At 54.4% G+C, this 14,832-nt stretch overlaps 3 protein-coding genes across 3 annotated transcripts; 1 reads left to right on the top strand and 2 right to left on the bottom strand.

Annotated features, from left to right (window-relative positions):
* Positions 1-4,130: 4,130 nt before the first annotated feature.
* Positions 4,131-5,922, bottom strand: N657DRAFT_579976 (general substrate transporter; the record flags this gene model as incomplete). Its single annotated transcript, XM_062789430.1, has 5 exons — positions 4,131-4,331; positions 4,390-4,682; positions 4,732-4,960; positions 5,014-5,705; positions 5,763-5,922. The coding sequence occupies 5 exons, from the start codon at positions 5,920-5,922 to the stop codon at positions 4,131-4,133; spliced, it is 1,575 nt and encodes a 524-aa protein (XP_062644138.1).
* A 551-nt stretch (positions 5,923-6,473) lies between these two features.
* On the top strand, positions 6,474-11,693 carry N657DRAFT_693082 (uncharacterized protein). The gene is made up of 11 exons (XM_062797199.1): positions 6,474-7,525; positions 7,611-8,371; positions 8,426-8,656; positions 8,718-8,848; positions 8,911-9,541; positions 9,599-9,816; positions 9,871-10,085; positions 10,142-10,570; positions 10,628-10,904; positions 10,961-11,104; positions 11,159-11,693. Exons 1-11 carry the CDS (start codon positions 6,798-6,800, stop codon positions 11,543-11,545), a joined length of 4,152 nt encoding a protein of 1,383 aa, XP_062644137.1. The 5' UTR covers positions 6,474-6,797; the 3' UTR covers positions 11,546-11,693.
* A 216-nt stretch (positions 11,694-11,909) lies between these two features.
* On the bottom strand, positions 11,910-14,738 carry N657DRAFT_602990 (ADC synthase). The gene is made up of 6 exons (XM_062790135.1): positions 14,545-14,738; positions 14,173-14,483; positions 13,662-14,122; positions 12,644-13,594; positions 12,482-12,583; positions 11,910-12,422 (listed from the first exon to the last, which is right to left on the bottom strand). Exons 1-6 carry the CDS (start codon positions 14,691-14,693, stop codon positions 11,979-11,981), a joined length of 2,418 nt encoding a protein of 805 aa, XP_062644136.1. The 5' UTR covers positions 14,694-14,738; the 3' UTR covers positions 11,910-11,978.
* Positions 14,739-14,832: the final 94 nt, after the last annotated feature.

Below are 14,832 nucleotides of genomic sequence, written 5' to 3'. Positions count from 1 at the left end.
GACGCCAACCTGCCTGACCGATGTCCAGGCGTTCATTGGATTTGGGAACTTCTACCGGCGTTTTGTACGCGATTTCTCCAAGATCATTGCGCCGATGGTTAACCTGACCCGGAAGGACGTGAAGTTCCAGTGGGACTTACGCTGCGAGGAATCCTTCAATCGCCTGAAGGAGGCCTTCACCTCCGCACCTATCCTGGCCCCATTCGACTGGGAGAAAGAGATTGTGTTGGAAACCGATGCGTCCGATTATGTCTCCGCTGGCGTTTTATCGCAGTATGGAGACGACGGTATCCTGAGACCTGTTGCGTTCTTCTCCAAAAAGCACTCGACGACAGAGTGTAACTACGAGATCTACGACAAAGAACTCCTGGCAATCATCCGCTGCTTCGAGGAGTGGAGACCTGAACTCGAAGGCACAAGCTCCCCGATCAAGGTTATCACCGACCACCGCAACCTGGAATACTTCACAACTACCAAGCTCCTGAACCGCCGCCAGGCCCGATGGTCCGAGTTCCTATCTCGGTTCAATTTTACGATCACCTACCGCCCTGGGAAGCAAGGGGCAAAGCCAGACGCTCTGACCAGGAGGTCAGAAGACCTGCCTAAAGAAGGGGATGAACGCCTGTTGCACCAAAGCCAGACAGTCCTGAAGCGCTCGAATCTGGACCCCCGAATCAGCCAGCTGCCCCCACCGGTCCAGGAATTGCCCGCTAATCAGCCAGTTACCCCCACCAGTCCAGGAACTACCCCCAAGAAGCGAGTCCGATTCGTAGAAGAACCCCTACAGCTCAACGCCCTCACCCGATCCCAAGCCCCGCCGAGAACGGAAACCCCAGCTGGAGAGACTCTCGCCCCGACGGAACCACTTCGCCCTGCTTTGCCACTCGAGAGAGACACACCGCTGCTGCCACCGGATATCAAGGAACTGTTCGTTAAGGGCTACGAAGCAGACGAAACACCGAAGTCTGTCCTGGAAGCACTAAGGAAGTCACACAGCCGCCACCCGGGCATCACACTCGCGGAGTGCGAGGACCGGGGAGGATACCTGTACTACCGAGACCGCCTGTATGTCCCGAACTACCCCGAGCTGCACGCCGAACTGGTCCGTTCCTACCACGAGAGCGCTATCGCTGGACACATGAAGCGAGCGCGCACGTACGAGGTCCTGTCGCGCGATTACTACTGGCCTGGGATGCTCACCTATGTCGAACGCTGGGTAGCTAACTGCCATACTTGTACCCGGATCACTGCTTCCCGCGAAGCCCGCCAAGGAGTCTTGAGACCGTTGCCGATTCCCGAGAGAGCCTGGAAGGACGTGTCGATGGACTTCATCACACACCTGCCGAAGAGCGAGGGCTACGACGCAATACTGGTCGTGGTCTGTCGCTTAACCAAGATGAAGCACTTCGTCTCCTGCAACGACACTTGTGACGCCGAAGAAGTCTCCCGCCAATACCTGAAGCACGTCTGGAAGCTACATGGATTCCCGACGACGGTGGTATCCGACAGAGGACCGCAGTTCGTATCCGACTTCTGGAAACACCTGACCCGCCGGCTGGCCTCGAAGGCATTGCTGTCGACGGCATTCCACCCTGAGACCGATGGCCAGACTGAGAGAACGAACGGCTTCCTGGAACAGTACCTGCGAGGATACGTCTCTTACTTGCAAGATGACTGGGCGCTATGGCTACCGCTCGCGGAGTTCGCCCTGAACAATGCCCTGAATGAGAGCATCAAGACGACACCGTTCTTTGCTAACTATGGGTTTCACCCTCGTATGGGGTTTGAGCCTGTAGTGCCGGACAAGACTCCCGGAGCCAGGGATGCCGAACAGTTCGCATCTAGGATGAAGGAGATCCACGAGTTTCTAAGATCCGAGATTTGCATAGCTCAAGCCCGCCAAGAGGAGTACGCAAACCGGAAACGCAAGCCTGCTCATAAGTACTACGTCGACCAGGAAGTCTGGCTCGATGCCCGCAACATCAAGACACTCCGCCCGCAGAAGAAGCTCGACTGGAAAAACCTAGGACCCTTCAAGATTACGAAGGTTGTCAGCCCTTACGCTTACCGCCTGGACCTGCCCGCCTCGATGAAGAACCACCCGGTATTTCACGTCAGCCTGCTCCGCCCTGCTGCCAACAACCCCCAGCCTGGTCAACGACAGGACCCCCCTCCGCCGGTAGAGGTCGACGGTTTGGAGGAGTTCGAAGTTGAGGAAGTCCTGGACTCCCGCCTGGACCGCCGCGGCCGAGGAGGTCGCCCTCGCCTGAAATACACCGTCAAGTGGACTGGATACGACCAGCCTACCGAGGTGCCCGCAGACTACCTGACGAACGCAAAAGAGGTGGTCCGTAACTTCCACCGCAGGTATCCCGAGAAGCCTGGCCCCTAGCTTGGCAGAGTGCGTCGACGGAGCTCCGCACCTAGAGGGGGGATACTGTCACGGCGATTGCGCCGTGCCTGCCAGGACCCATGGGTGGAACCCGGCATGTGGAAAGCACGGGCCCCTGTGGGTTGAAGATTCTGCACCTCGCTGCCGCGAGATCTGTTCGTAGCTCCTCGAGCTACGTCTTGACAATCAAGCCTGCCCGTACCTGACGGAATAGAGCCCAGATTGTAGCTTAGCACGAATACAACTGCCATTGGACTATCAGCCTGTCCCGCCCGTGACATCCTTTCTATCCCAGCGATGTCATCCGAGTGCGAGCGGGTGTTCAGTCGTGCCGAGCTCACTGTTGGCATCCAGCGACATAGTCTTCAAGGAAACACAATCAACATGCTCGAATGCCTGAGGAATTGGCTGCCAAGTGGTAAAATCTGAAGCAGGAGGGTTTGTGGCTGATGGCAGCGATGTCAGAGGCACAGTTTTGTATGGAGCAATGGCTGGGTGGTGAAATGGGGGTACGGGCCGGAACAATCATATCCGGTGCCCGCTCAAATATACGCAAATTGAAACAACGCAAATCAAATATACGCAAATCAACGCAAATACACCGCACCTGTGGCAAATCGACGCAAATAGAGGGGTTAGTTTGGGTTGATTTGCGTTGTTGAGAGCGCTGGTTTGGATGTGAACCGGGATGATAGTCTGATTTATTAGCGGTTGTTGAGGGAGGAATGTGAGACTGCCACCAGGATGGATTTGTATGCTGGCTTCCCGCATTGCTGGTGGGATATGTATCCGGACCTGGAAGCGTCTAAGAAGAGGATAGAGGATATAATCTATGGGCTGGGTCGGCTGTTGGGCAAAGAGTGCCCGGCAAGAGAGCTCATATCACTAAGCTAGCTAACTGGATTTCGTCGGCAGGGTATTTCCCAAGGCTATCTTTGACGACCAGGTCGACCTGAAGGAGCTCAACTTCGTTGCTGTAGGCCGGCGGGAGTTCGTCGCGTACATGATGTTGAACTGAGTGGGTTCCTTGGCACCAAGATTCACGGACTGAGCACTGATGTTCAATGCGAGACTCTCAGTCAGCACAGATCCATCACAATGACACAGTTCCTGACATAGCGTCATATCATGGCACACTGTCTCTATATAGGGGGTTAATTCCCCTGGGAGGATTAGGGAGGACAATTTTCTGTTCCAACAAGAAAGGGACATTCTGAGGCACCCTAACCCACTATCTTGATCCTTCATTTTGTGTGGTCACTCTGGAATCGTGACTCCAATTCAAGCTTCGTTTCAAACCTCAATCTGTTCAATACCATTTGGTTGATCTAAGCTTACTTGAGCATGTAACTGTTGGCTGCCCAACAGCACGCACTATACCATTGTCGCAGTCCTCGCCGGAGACAACACGACAGATGATGACCGCCGACCCGACTCGCGATAGCTGAAAGCTAAAATTATCTGGCAGGTGTCGGTATACACCATTGACGTCTCGTCGGAACTCCCTCTTGACCTAGATCAAGTCCGCCATGTATCTTGTATGGAGATCGTGGACGACGGAAGCCTCGTTGAGGTGGGTCAGCTCGGCCATGTCGTTAACAGTCGTTTGCCTTGTCGAACTTGGCTGGCTTGACATTATCAACGCTCTCGGCGTCGACTTCTCGTTGCTGTTTCACGGCGTCAATAGCAAGTTGTAATACTCTGGGCGAAGGTCGTCATACGTCCTAACTGAATCCCCCTAAAGCTCTTTGACGTCTGTAACCTCCGACTTCTTTTCACCATCTCCACTCTCCTCCGCATCATGAGTGTCCCGATACGCAACAGGGCCTTTGTAGTTCCTCCTCTGCTTCCATGTCAAACCAGGCGTCTCGAATATAGAGGCAATCTCCTCGAGCGTGTAGCCCTTGGTCTCCACGAAAAAGTACCAAACGGCAGCGAACTTGTCACGGTCAGCCTTGCAACGAGTCTCTGTTTTCGAGGTGGGAGGCAATACGCACCTCAAGGAAGGTGTACACAACATAGGCGAGGTAGTACTTCCAGCCGATGTTCCCTAGGCCAATCGGGTTGACAAAGGCGGTGAAGAAGCCTGCAATATGCATGACGCCTGTCATGTAGGTAACGCCGCGTGCACGGATCTCGAAGGGAAGTAGCTCGGCCGGATACGCCCACAGAGGCGTCCAACCCAGACTGTACGCTCCGTTGGAAAGGAAAATGCAGACCAAGACGCCATAGGCAAAGCCCCGGGTCCCGTGGGTAGTGTACACTGCCGCAATCGTCAACACATACAGATCTTCGCTCGCGCAGATGCAGATGCCTCTGACGTCGAGGAGAAGACTTACGAGCGGCGAACGTCGTCCAGAGGATAAACGCCAGAAACATGCCCAAGGTAGATGCAATGAAGAGCTTTCGGCGGCCAACGCGATCGACCAGGAAGGAGGCGCCGATGGCAACCAAAAAATTGTATATGGAGAGGCATCCGTTAATGGTGGTCTGCTCGATTGTCTCTGTGATGCCGATGCTGTTCAGCACAGCATGAAGATAGTACTGAACGAGACCGTTACCAGATACCTAGACCATGTCAACATATACGCGCGACGCTCATCAACGCTGTTGCCACTCACCTCGAGGAAGAGCCCGCAGAAGGTTACGATGATGAGTCTTCTCCTGTTTGGTTTTGTGCGGAGAAAGTCCAGGTAGCTTGACTGCTTCTTCCATTGAGCATCTTGCAAGATGGCTTCCTTGATCTGCGTATACTCAATCTCGACAATCGGGCTGTTCTCGTCTCCATTGGCATGGTGCTTGATGAGAAATTCCCTGGCCTCGGCACCTCTACCTTTGGCGATCAGCCAGCGGGGGCTTTCGGGAACAAACCAGATGAGTGCAATCTGAATGATGGCAGGGAAAGCCTGTAGAAGACTGGGAATTCTCCAGGACCAGGCGTTCTGAATGAATTGCGTGCCGTAGGTGACCCAGGCTGCGATGATGGCGCCGGTGTACCAAGTCGCGGGGAAGTAGGCCAGGATTGAGCCGCGGTGTTTGGGGAGAGCCACCTCGGCGAGGAGCACAGGTGCGGCGACGACTGTATAGGCCAGACCAAAGCCAATGAGAAAGCGAGCGATGATAAATGCTGCGAGATGGGTGGCCGATCCCTGCAAGGCAGCGCCAACGAGGGTCCACGAGGCGCCAAAAACGATGCTGCGGCGGCGACCGATTTTGTCGACGAGCCAGCCGATGCTTGGAAGAGCTAGGATGGAGCCCACCGTTTGGATGGACGCGAGGAGGCCGAGAAGTGGTCCGCGGGGATAATCGAACTCTGGACGTTGCGTTAGACTGAGCGGCGTGGAGCGAGCTTCTGGCGAGATGCAGTTACCTTCTTGCCAGGAGGGCAGCAGCTGGAGTCCATTCATAATCATGCCGTCGAAACCCTGATACGAGCTGCTTAGGATGACAATGGGCAGGACGAGGTACAACCTCCTCAAACCGGCGTCCTTCCACCAGGTCTCGGGACCGAGTTGGTTTGCGTGCGTCATGGCAATGCTGGGAGACGCAATTGGGATTGAGTAGTTCCAGAACAGATATTCGATTGAGGAGCTTCTTAACTATGAACTTTCTTGAATACTGCCTGTACCTCTTCTATTTGTATTGCTGCGCTCCCTTGGTGCCTCACAGGGGACAAAACACGACGAAGCTTTGCGCTAGTGATAACGATCAAGGCTCGTCCCACCAACGTGTATCAAAGTCCAAGGCCTCGACCCAGCTCCCTGAGATACGCCAACTCAGTTCAGTTAGAAGAGGAGCTTCTTGGAAAGCACGCCATAACGTGGCGAGATGAAGTTTTTGAATGGGATTGTGCAATCGGTGCAGATGAAGCGACCATGTTGTGTTCATGAAAGACTCTTGGCCGACCTCGCACGGATGGCAGGGAAGGAGGGAGCATGAGCCGCTGTTGGTGGCTGGTTGGTGGCTGGATTGTGACTGTCTGGGCACAAATGGTGTTGCGTGGTTGATCGCATGCCGCCCCAAGTCCGACCTTGCCTCCATGCTACTCCGAATCTCCGATTCTGGAGTCTGGGCTAGCGAGCCCCACACCGGACTTCGGGGGCACACGGCATGTCACCCCGGCGATCCCAAACCGGCACGGAGGTACATGGGACACGGCTCGTGATTGCGAAGTCGTTGGCTGGTCCATCCGCCTGGGCCGTTGCAATCAAGCCATTCAGCAACTCCGTTGACTTCAACGGTCCGACCCACGCGATCTTAGACTCTTTCCTCACCAAGTTCCTGCCAGAGGTCGACCCTCGAGCGACTCTGAACCACAGCTAGTTCGTTTGAAACTCAAGCAAGCTCTTTGATGCATGAAGAGACTTGTTGATTTCTTTTCCCAGTCAGAATCGAGTCGCCCAGCATGGCAGATGAGAAGATTGTCCCTACGACGATAGGGTCCTCGGATGTTGACTCCTCACAACCAAACCCCATCAGCCACAAGGATACAGAGTCCATCAGGTTGCTTCTCGACAGCCAGTCTCCCAATGGCTCACATGACCTGAAGCAGATCGGTGTTTCGTTCAGAGATCTTTCCGTCGTGGCGCCAACCGGAACCGAGATCACCGTCAAAACTCTAGGCCGAGCGATTCTTAACACCTTTGGCCCCGACCAGGTACAGTTCGTCAAAACCCACCTTCTGAACCACTGGTGGCCCCAGAAACCCGGAAGTTCGAGCGCAAGGGCCATCTTGAACGGACTGTCCGGAATTGTCAAGCCCGGAGAGATGCTCCTGGTGTTGGGCAGTCCCGGAAGCGGCTGCTCCTCGTTTCTTCGCACCATCGCCAACCAGTCACCCCTGACTGTTCATGGCGATCTCAGCTTCGCCGGCATACCCGCCGCTGCGTTCAAGAAGAGCCACTCCCGAGAGACCATATATCTTCCCGAAGAGGACAAGCACATCGCCAGCTTGACGGTTCGGCAGACGATCGCTTTCGCCCTGCGGTCCTCTTTGCCGTCACGCCTCGGAGGCACGAGCACCGTCACAAATCTGGTTGAAGCAATTGCAAAGCTTCTGGGGCTCGGCCATGCTCTTGAAACTCCGGTGGGAGGCGCCTTTACACCGGGAATAAGTGGCGGGGAGAGAAAACGGTGCGTACCTGTAACGACCTGATGTGGCCTGCGACTGCAAGTAAAGTGGTGTCATGGGTCTAACTGACCACCTTAATGATCGCAGTGTTTCTATTGCTGAGGTTTTTGCTGCCGGGTCGTCTGTGCAGTCGTTTGACAATTCAACCCGGGGTCTCGACTCGTCCACTGCCCTCGACTTTGCTAGGGCTCTAAGAGCCTTCACGGACATTGGCAACAAGGCCACAATTGCAACCCTCTACCAGGCCGGGGAGGAGCTCTACTCACAGTTTGACAAGGTCATACTTCTTGACAAAGGCCACCAGGTCTTTTTCGGATCTACCACACAAGCGAGAAGCTACTTTGAAGAACTCGGGTTCATTCACGTCGAGGGGCAGACCACTGCGGAATTCCTTGTCACCGTCACGGACCCCAACACCCGAACCGCGAAGCCAGGGTCACTCGCCGAGGGCATTAAAACCCCAGAAGACCTTGCGTCTGCATTCAAAGCTTCCCGGTACTACAAATCCATTCTCTCGGAAATCGAAGCATACAACCTGGAGCAAGCGGGAAGCGCTACTCCCCTACCGAGCGACAAGTACCGACTCTCATATCCTGCCCAAGTGCGGGAGTGTCTGCGGAGGGAGTTTCACTTGGTGCTGGGCCAGCGGAGGGTTTACTTCGTCAAATGGCTCACCACCATCATCCTGTGCCTGTTGTGCGGTTCAGCCTACTTCGACATCGACAACACCGCCCAGGGAGCCTTTACGCGCGGAGGCATCCTGTATTTCTCATTGATCATCAACGGTTGGCTGCAGTTCCCTGAACTCTTCGACGCGCACACAAACCGGCCCGTCGTCGAAAGACAGGGTGAGAAGGTCCATCTAACGAACCAAGTGAGGCGGGAACTGACGACCTAATCAGCGCAACTTCATGTCACGAGACCGTCTGCCGTCGCCGTCGCCAGATTTCTGATCGACTTGCCCCTTATCGCCTTCCAACACGTTATCTTCATCATTGGCTTCTACTTCCTCGCGAGATTGCAGCTGGAAGCCGGAAAGTTCTTCTTCTTCTATCTGACCCTTTTCGTCTCAACTGTCTGCTTCAGCAACTTGCTGCGTATGTTTGCTTCATACGTGGGAACCTTGGATGACTGTGAGAGAACACCAACCCGCAATCTGATGCCTGGTCACGCTGACCGAGTATCCTCCTTCAGGCTTCAGATACGGAGGCTTCTCTTGCACCGTCCTGCTGCTGTTTGCGGGATTCTTGATTCCTCCGGTGGACATGACAGCAGCGTTTGGGTGGCTTCATTACATCAACCCCATGTATTATGGGTATGAGAACGTAAGTGTCTCCACTGCTCAGAACAACCCAAAAAGTGAGCCGTGTGACTTACCAGCCCGCAGCTCTTCGTCAATGAGTTTGAGGGTCTATCCCTGGCTTGTCATGACAACATTGTCCCTTCAGACGGAGTCACGGGCCATCAGACCTGTGCGATCCGTGGCGCCGTCCCCGGAGACACCTTGGTATCGGGAAGCCAGTATTTTGAGACATTCGGGTTTGACATCTCACACAAGTGGCGTAACATTGGCATCATGATTGCCATCGCCCTCGCCTACCTTCTCGCTGCCGTCGTGGGTAGCGAGACGAGGAGGTTTACGCCGCAGGGAGGGGCGCCCCTAATTTTCACCAAGCGCCCAGACAAGACGTCGAAGAAACCCTCGGACAAAGCTGACGTGGAAAAGGCGGCACCAACCATGCAGGCTCTCAATTCCGGAATCTCCGTCCCTGGAAACAAGTTGGGCGAACTCGCCCTTACGTGGAGAGACATCAACGTCAACATCGGGGGGAACGAAATATTGAAGGGCATCTCGGGATTCGCTCGCAGAGGCGAGCTCACAGCACTTTGCGGCGCGAGTGGCGCTGGAAAGACTACGCTCCTCACTGCTCTCAGTCAGACGAACTTCGCCGGCGATCTGCAAGGAGAGGTTCTTGTTGACGGGAGGCCTCCTGACGAAAACTATAGAAAGACCATCGGTTTGTTTCCCTTCACGAATTGAGGTCTCTTATTAATGATGACTGACTCTTGCACAGGATTCGCCCAGCAAATGGACCTCCATGATGGGACTGCAACAGTACGCGAAGCGCTTGAGTTTTCTGCCCTTCTGCGACAGCCAAATGACTACTCCCGGGAAGAGAAACTAGCATACGTGGATAAGGTGCTGGAGACTTTGGACCTCGTCGATGTGCAGCACGTTCTCATCGGCGAAGACGGGGGCGGCCTGGGCGTTGAGCGACTGAAACGTGTCACGGTAAGTGTATTCAGGCGATTTGTGGTTTGGGTGCCTCTCTCAACGTCATGTTAGATTGCCATCGAGCTGGTCGCACGACCGCAGATATTGTTTGCTGACGAGCCGACATCTGGGCTCGACTCGCAAGGCGCGGCACGCATCGTTCATTTCCTCAAGCACGTCGCTCGCCAAGGCCAGGCCGTTGTTGTCACCGTTCACCAGCCTTCGGCACTTCTTTTCTCGCAGTTCGACAACCTCCTCGCTCTCTCGTCGGAGGGGAGGCAGCTGTAGTGAGTACCTAACAGGCGTTACCGGCACGTTTACTTGTTGACTGACGCACAATCAGCTTCGGCAGGGTTGCGGATGCCCTTTCGTACTTCGCTCGGCATGGTGCCGTCAGCCCTCCCGGTGCGAACCCCGCGGAGTTCATTCTCGAAACTGTCGGCGCAGGCATCAACGCTCGCAACAACGACAAGGGCGCAACCTGGGCGTCCAACTGGTCTGCCTCTCCCGAGCTGGCGGGGTTACTAACCGAGATCGATCACGGCATCAAACGCCGACCATCCAGCGGCAGCGTGGCGGGAACCCCGCCAAAGAGCAGCTACAATGCAACAGTCTTCGAACAGACATGGCTGCTCACCAAGCGGATGCTGCTAGGTCAGTGGCGCAACCCGCCTTACATGTACAGCAAGATATGGGTTCACGTCATCTCTGGCATCCTTGTCGGCTTCACCTTCTTCCAGATCGGCACAAGCCCTCAAGATCTCCAGAATCGGTATGTTCTTGGTCCCGCTTGTACTCTCACATCTGACAAGTAACTAAATCATCTCAGGTCTTTCAGTGTTTTCTTCATACTCTTCCTTTGCAACGCTATCGTCAATGTCATTCTTGCGAGGTATTTCTTCGCGAGCCTCTACTGGCTATTCCGGGAAGGACCATCGCACGCCTATGGCTGGGTCGCCTTCGTCACTTCGACAATTCTTGCGGAGATTCCCGGTGCGGTACTCGTCACTGTCTTGTACTTTGTGTTGTGGTACTTCCCCAGCGGGCTGCCACTGGAAGAGGCCGGGTATATTTTCTTGTTCCTTCTCACATACGAGGTCTTCCAGGTCAGTATTCCCACAACGCAGCCGCTCTATGAAAATGTGTGTCTGACAATGATAAGGTGCTTCTTGGGCTCTTCATGATGGCGCTTAGCCCGGATCTCGGCGTAGCCGGCAATGTTCTCGTCTTCATCGTCTGCACCCTGAACTGGTTCAACGGTATCATCGTACCATTCCACCAACTTCAAGTGTTTTGGCGCTCCTGGGTAAGCTCCTTACCATTGTGCTTGCATTGGAACATTAGCTCATGACTGCATCAGCTCTACTACCTCTCCCCATTCACTTATCTCTTGGGTGGAATGATTATTGCTGTTACGAGTTCCGTATCCGTTGACTGCAAAGCTTCCGACTTGGTCGAGTTCACAGCGCCGGACAACCAGACATGCGCATCATATGCCGCCGACTGGGCATTGGAGGCATCAGCCCAGCTGTTGAACCCGGACGCATCAGGCGACACTGCGTGTCAGGTATGCATGCTTACCAGCGGATCGCAGTACTTGGAGCTGTTCAACCTCAATGATGCTTTTGGCGGGAAATGGGGTTGTTGGGCCATTTTTTTGCTGTTCACTTTCAGCAACTTGGCTTTGGTGTACTTATTTACTTGGGCAACGAGAGTGAAGGGACGGAAACTGCTCTACTTCATTTAGAGCGGTATATTCCATACCGAGGTTCTTAGAAGAGGGCATGCAAGTCGGAAGGAGAGTACATTTCCATCTAGGTGTTCGTCGGCACAGACAATTCGACGCAGCAGACTTTGTAATCGACTCAATTTAGCTTATCTCTTGTGGCTACTTTAGTGTTGCAAAGAGCTTGATCAATGAAGCTGTAATGGATATGCGGGTGGTGCAAAGGACGGGAGCTTTGCAAGTAACGCCACGGCCCTCTCAACGTGTTTTGGAAGTAGAGGCGCAATTCTGTCCCATTTTCAACACCTGTCCATGTTCCATAAACGACTTGAAGAATGACTATCTACCTGTACTGTAGTGATTCTTTTCCCAAGAGCACGCGATGAGCTAGGGGGAAGTTTTGCATGATTAAAAGATCACGATGATATGGCGGTCACGTTCTAGGACGAACCTTCTAAGCGCTAACGGCAGTGTAGAGTCCCTGCTTATGATCCAACGCGAGCCGGACACCCTCGAGCTCATTGCTCCTCTCGACGACTTCCCCATCAGATGCCCTAGGCCTGGCTCGCGCAACCGCATTGGCCTTGACCATAACTTCTTCCCATTCTTTTTCAGACTCACTGAGCCACGTGATGGCACCGCCCGCCCCGAGTTCGAGCTCGTCCCCCGTCTTGACAATTGTTCGGATGACGACGGACTGGTCCACAGTGCCGCTGACGCATACGTATCCCAGACTGCCCGAGTATACTCCGCGCCGGCGCTGCTGCTCCAGTTGCTCGAGGATCTGGACCGAGCGAAGCTTGGGTGCTCCAGTCATGGAACCTGGGGGAAAACATCGCTCCAGAACCTTGACCCCGCCGACTGTCGGAGCCACTTGGGATTGAATTGTAGTGACAAGCTAGATAAAGTCTTCAGTGTTGCATCATCACATCGAATCGGTCTGGGGGGGAGGCTAACCTGATGCACCGTTTGATATGTCTCCACGTGAAGCAGCTTGGGGACCTTGATGCTGCTGGAAGGGGAGACATTGTGGAGGTCAGATCGAATCAGGTCGACAATCTGTGAGTTAATTTTTCTGAGTATCGTGCGCTTCAGAATCAAAGTGGCTTTTCAACATACCATGAGGTTTTCTGCTAGCTCTTTGACGTCTGTCGCCAACTTGTTCTGTCTTCGAAGGTCCTCTTCCGGATCAGGGCTCACAGCCAACGTCCCCTTGATGGGTTTCATCTCTGCCACGCCATTTCGGTCAATCGAGATGAATCTCTCGGGGGAGGAAGACAAAATCGTCGTGTCGTGCGCCGGGAAATGGAGGAACGCCGAGTAAGGCGCCGGGTTCCTGCCGCGTAAATCGAGGTACAGGGCAAAAGGGTCTGCATCAGGGCTCTTGGCAAGGAACTTTGTGGTGAGAGTGAGCTCGTATGTCTCACCCTCGCTGATGGCCTTCTTGGCTTTTTCTATGGAGCGGGTGTAAGACTCCTCATTGTCCAGCGCGAAGAATTCCGGCAGAGGATGGGGCTGGACATAGGGCGGAGATGGGAGACCGGCAAAGGCATCCCGGAAGCGGGACACGAGGGATGCAAACTCGTCCTCATCAATCCCGACAGACGTAGTGGCTCCGATGGCTTCGCCAATGGGGTCTTGCTCGCCGCGGCGGATCAAACCGAACAAAGTCCACTCCCCGGTGTAGTTATCCAGGCGGAGCACTCGGTCAGCGAAGATCAACTGACTGTCTGGCCGGTCGTGCTTCTCGACGTCTGCGTCTGGGCCTCGATGTCCCGCGAGCGACTCCCACTTGAGCTCGTAACCAAAGTATCCAATAAGTCCGACTTGGAGCAAGGGCTGGCCAACTTCGGTCTCCTGGTTCAGAGACTCGGGAAGGATGGCTTGTGTGTTTTTCAGCAACACTTCGTGCTGGAAACGGTCCAACCAATGCCAATATGAGCCTTCAGGCTTCTCGGACTTGATTATTTTACCGTCCTGGTGGACTGAAACGGTTCCCGGCTCCTGAGAGTAGCTGAGGCTGAAGGCGGCAGAGGCGAGGTAGGAGTTGCGTGAGTGAGAGTCGCGGACCTGTGGTGATATGTGTGAGTACGTTATCGCTGAATTGACAGGGCCACGCATATAAGCATTGACATACTTTGGCACTGTCCAACCACGCCTCTCCATCAGCTGAAGATCCTCTGATGAGAGTGTGAAAGACAAGCTCAGGCTTCGGTCCCTTGCCCAGAGATGCCGTCGCGACATAATACGGCGTGTCCTGTCCGCTCGTGCCCACCCCGCGAAGAGTGGTTGGCTCAGAGCCATAATGTGCTTCATCGAGAAGCACATCTGCCTTGAGGATCTGGCTGGGCAATGTGGCATTTGGTCGAATACTTCGGCTGGTCCATTGGTTTGCCGGCCGGCTTGTGGCCCAGTAGTTCAGCACAATATCGCGGAAGTTGGAGAGTATCTTGGCGCCATGCTCGGAGCAAACACTCTCTGGGTGCCATTGCGTCCCAAATATGGGCCGTCGTCGGTGCTGCAGACCCATCAAGACCTTCCGAGATGGATCTTCAGGGTCATAGGTCCAGGCCGTTGCCTCGAGATCAGATGGGAGTGCTGGAGCATGTCGGTCAGATTGGGACGTGAAACGGGACGACGGAACTCACATTCGATGTCAAGCACCAGGCTGTTGTACCTCACACCCCAGAAGCGTTGAGGTAAGTCTCGAAGCACCCCGATCGCCTTGTGGTGAATCTCGGCTGTCTGGCCATGCTTAATGTTTGGTGTGTTGATGATGGTGGCTCCGAGCGACGTGCCGATCCCCTGGTGGCCGAGGCAGACGCCCAAGATGGGAATGTCGACCTCCTTGATGAGCTTGGAGTTGAATCCAAAGTCAGACTCTCTCTCTGGTGTTCCTGGGCCCGGAGAAAGAATAATGGCGTCTAGGAATGGCAGCATCTCAGTCTTGAAGGTATCCCTAGGAGGTTCACTCTGTCAGCCCATACACGATCTCTCCCAGGCTAGCAAGCCACTCATACCAATCAAACTGGTCGAAACGAATGATGGCGACGCTCCACTCGGGATAGAGGCCGCCATCTTGGTCAGGCTGAGAGCCTTGGAGCAGTTGGAGGATGTTGTTGGTGTAAGAGTCGTAGTGATCAATGATCAACACCTTCACAGTTCCCATCTTGATGTTTGCGGAGAGGCAAGTAGACAAGTCGGGGATTTGTGAGAGAGCATTCACAACATGCTTAACTCGAAATTCCAGGGCTGTTTTTGAGCTACGTCTGCCCAAATATGTATCCACGAATTCTACCAGCCGCCCT

This window comes from Parathielavia appendiculata (genome assembly GCF_033297405.1).
Source record: "Parathielavia appendiculata strain CBS 731.68 unplaced genomic scaffold N657scaffold_17, whole genome shotgun sequence".
In the NCBI taxonomy this organism is placed as follows: domain Eukaryota; kingdom Fungi; phylum Ascomycota; class Sordariomycetes; order Sordariales; family Chaetomiaceae; genus Parathielavia; species Parathielavia appendiculata.
This window is presented reverse-complemented; position numbering and strand designations above follow the sequence as displayed.

Coding starts and splice junctions, on each gene's coding strand:
- N657DRAFT_602990 (XM_062790135.1), bottom strand. CDS start 14,693: ATGGGAACTGTGAAGGTGTTGATCATTGATCACTACGACTCTTACACC. Junction 12,584..12,643: donor AGCTAGCAGAAAACCTCATG/GTATGTTGAAAA, acceptor ATTAACTCACAG/ATTGTCGACCTGATTCGATC. Junction 12,423..12,481: donor CATATCAAACGGTGCATCAG/GTTAGCCTCCCC, acceptor GACTTTATCTAG/CTTGTCACTACAATTCAATC.
- N657DRAFT_693082 (XM_062797199.1), top strand. CDS start 6,798: ATGGCAGATGAGAAGATTGTCCCTACGACGATAGGGTCCTCGGATGTT. Junction 10,086..10,141: donor TCGGAGGGGAGGCAGCTGTA/GTGAGTACCTAA, acceptor ACGCACAATCAG/CTTCGGCAGGGTTGCGGATG. Junction 10,571..10,627: donor CCTCAAGATCTCCAGAATCG/GTATGTTCTTGG, acceptor AAATCATCTCAG/GTCTTTCAGTGTTTTCTTCA.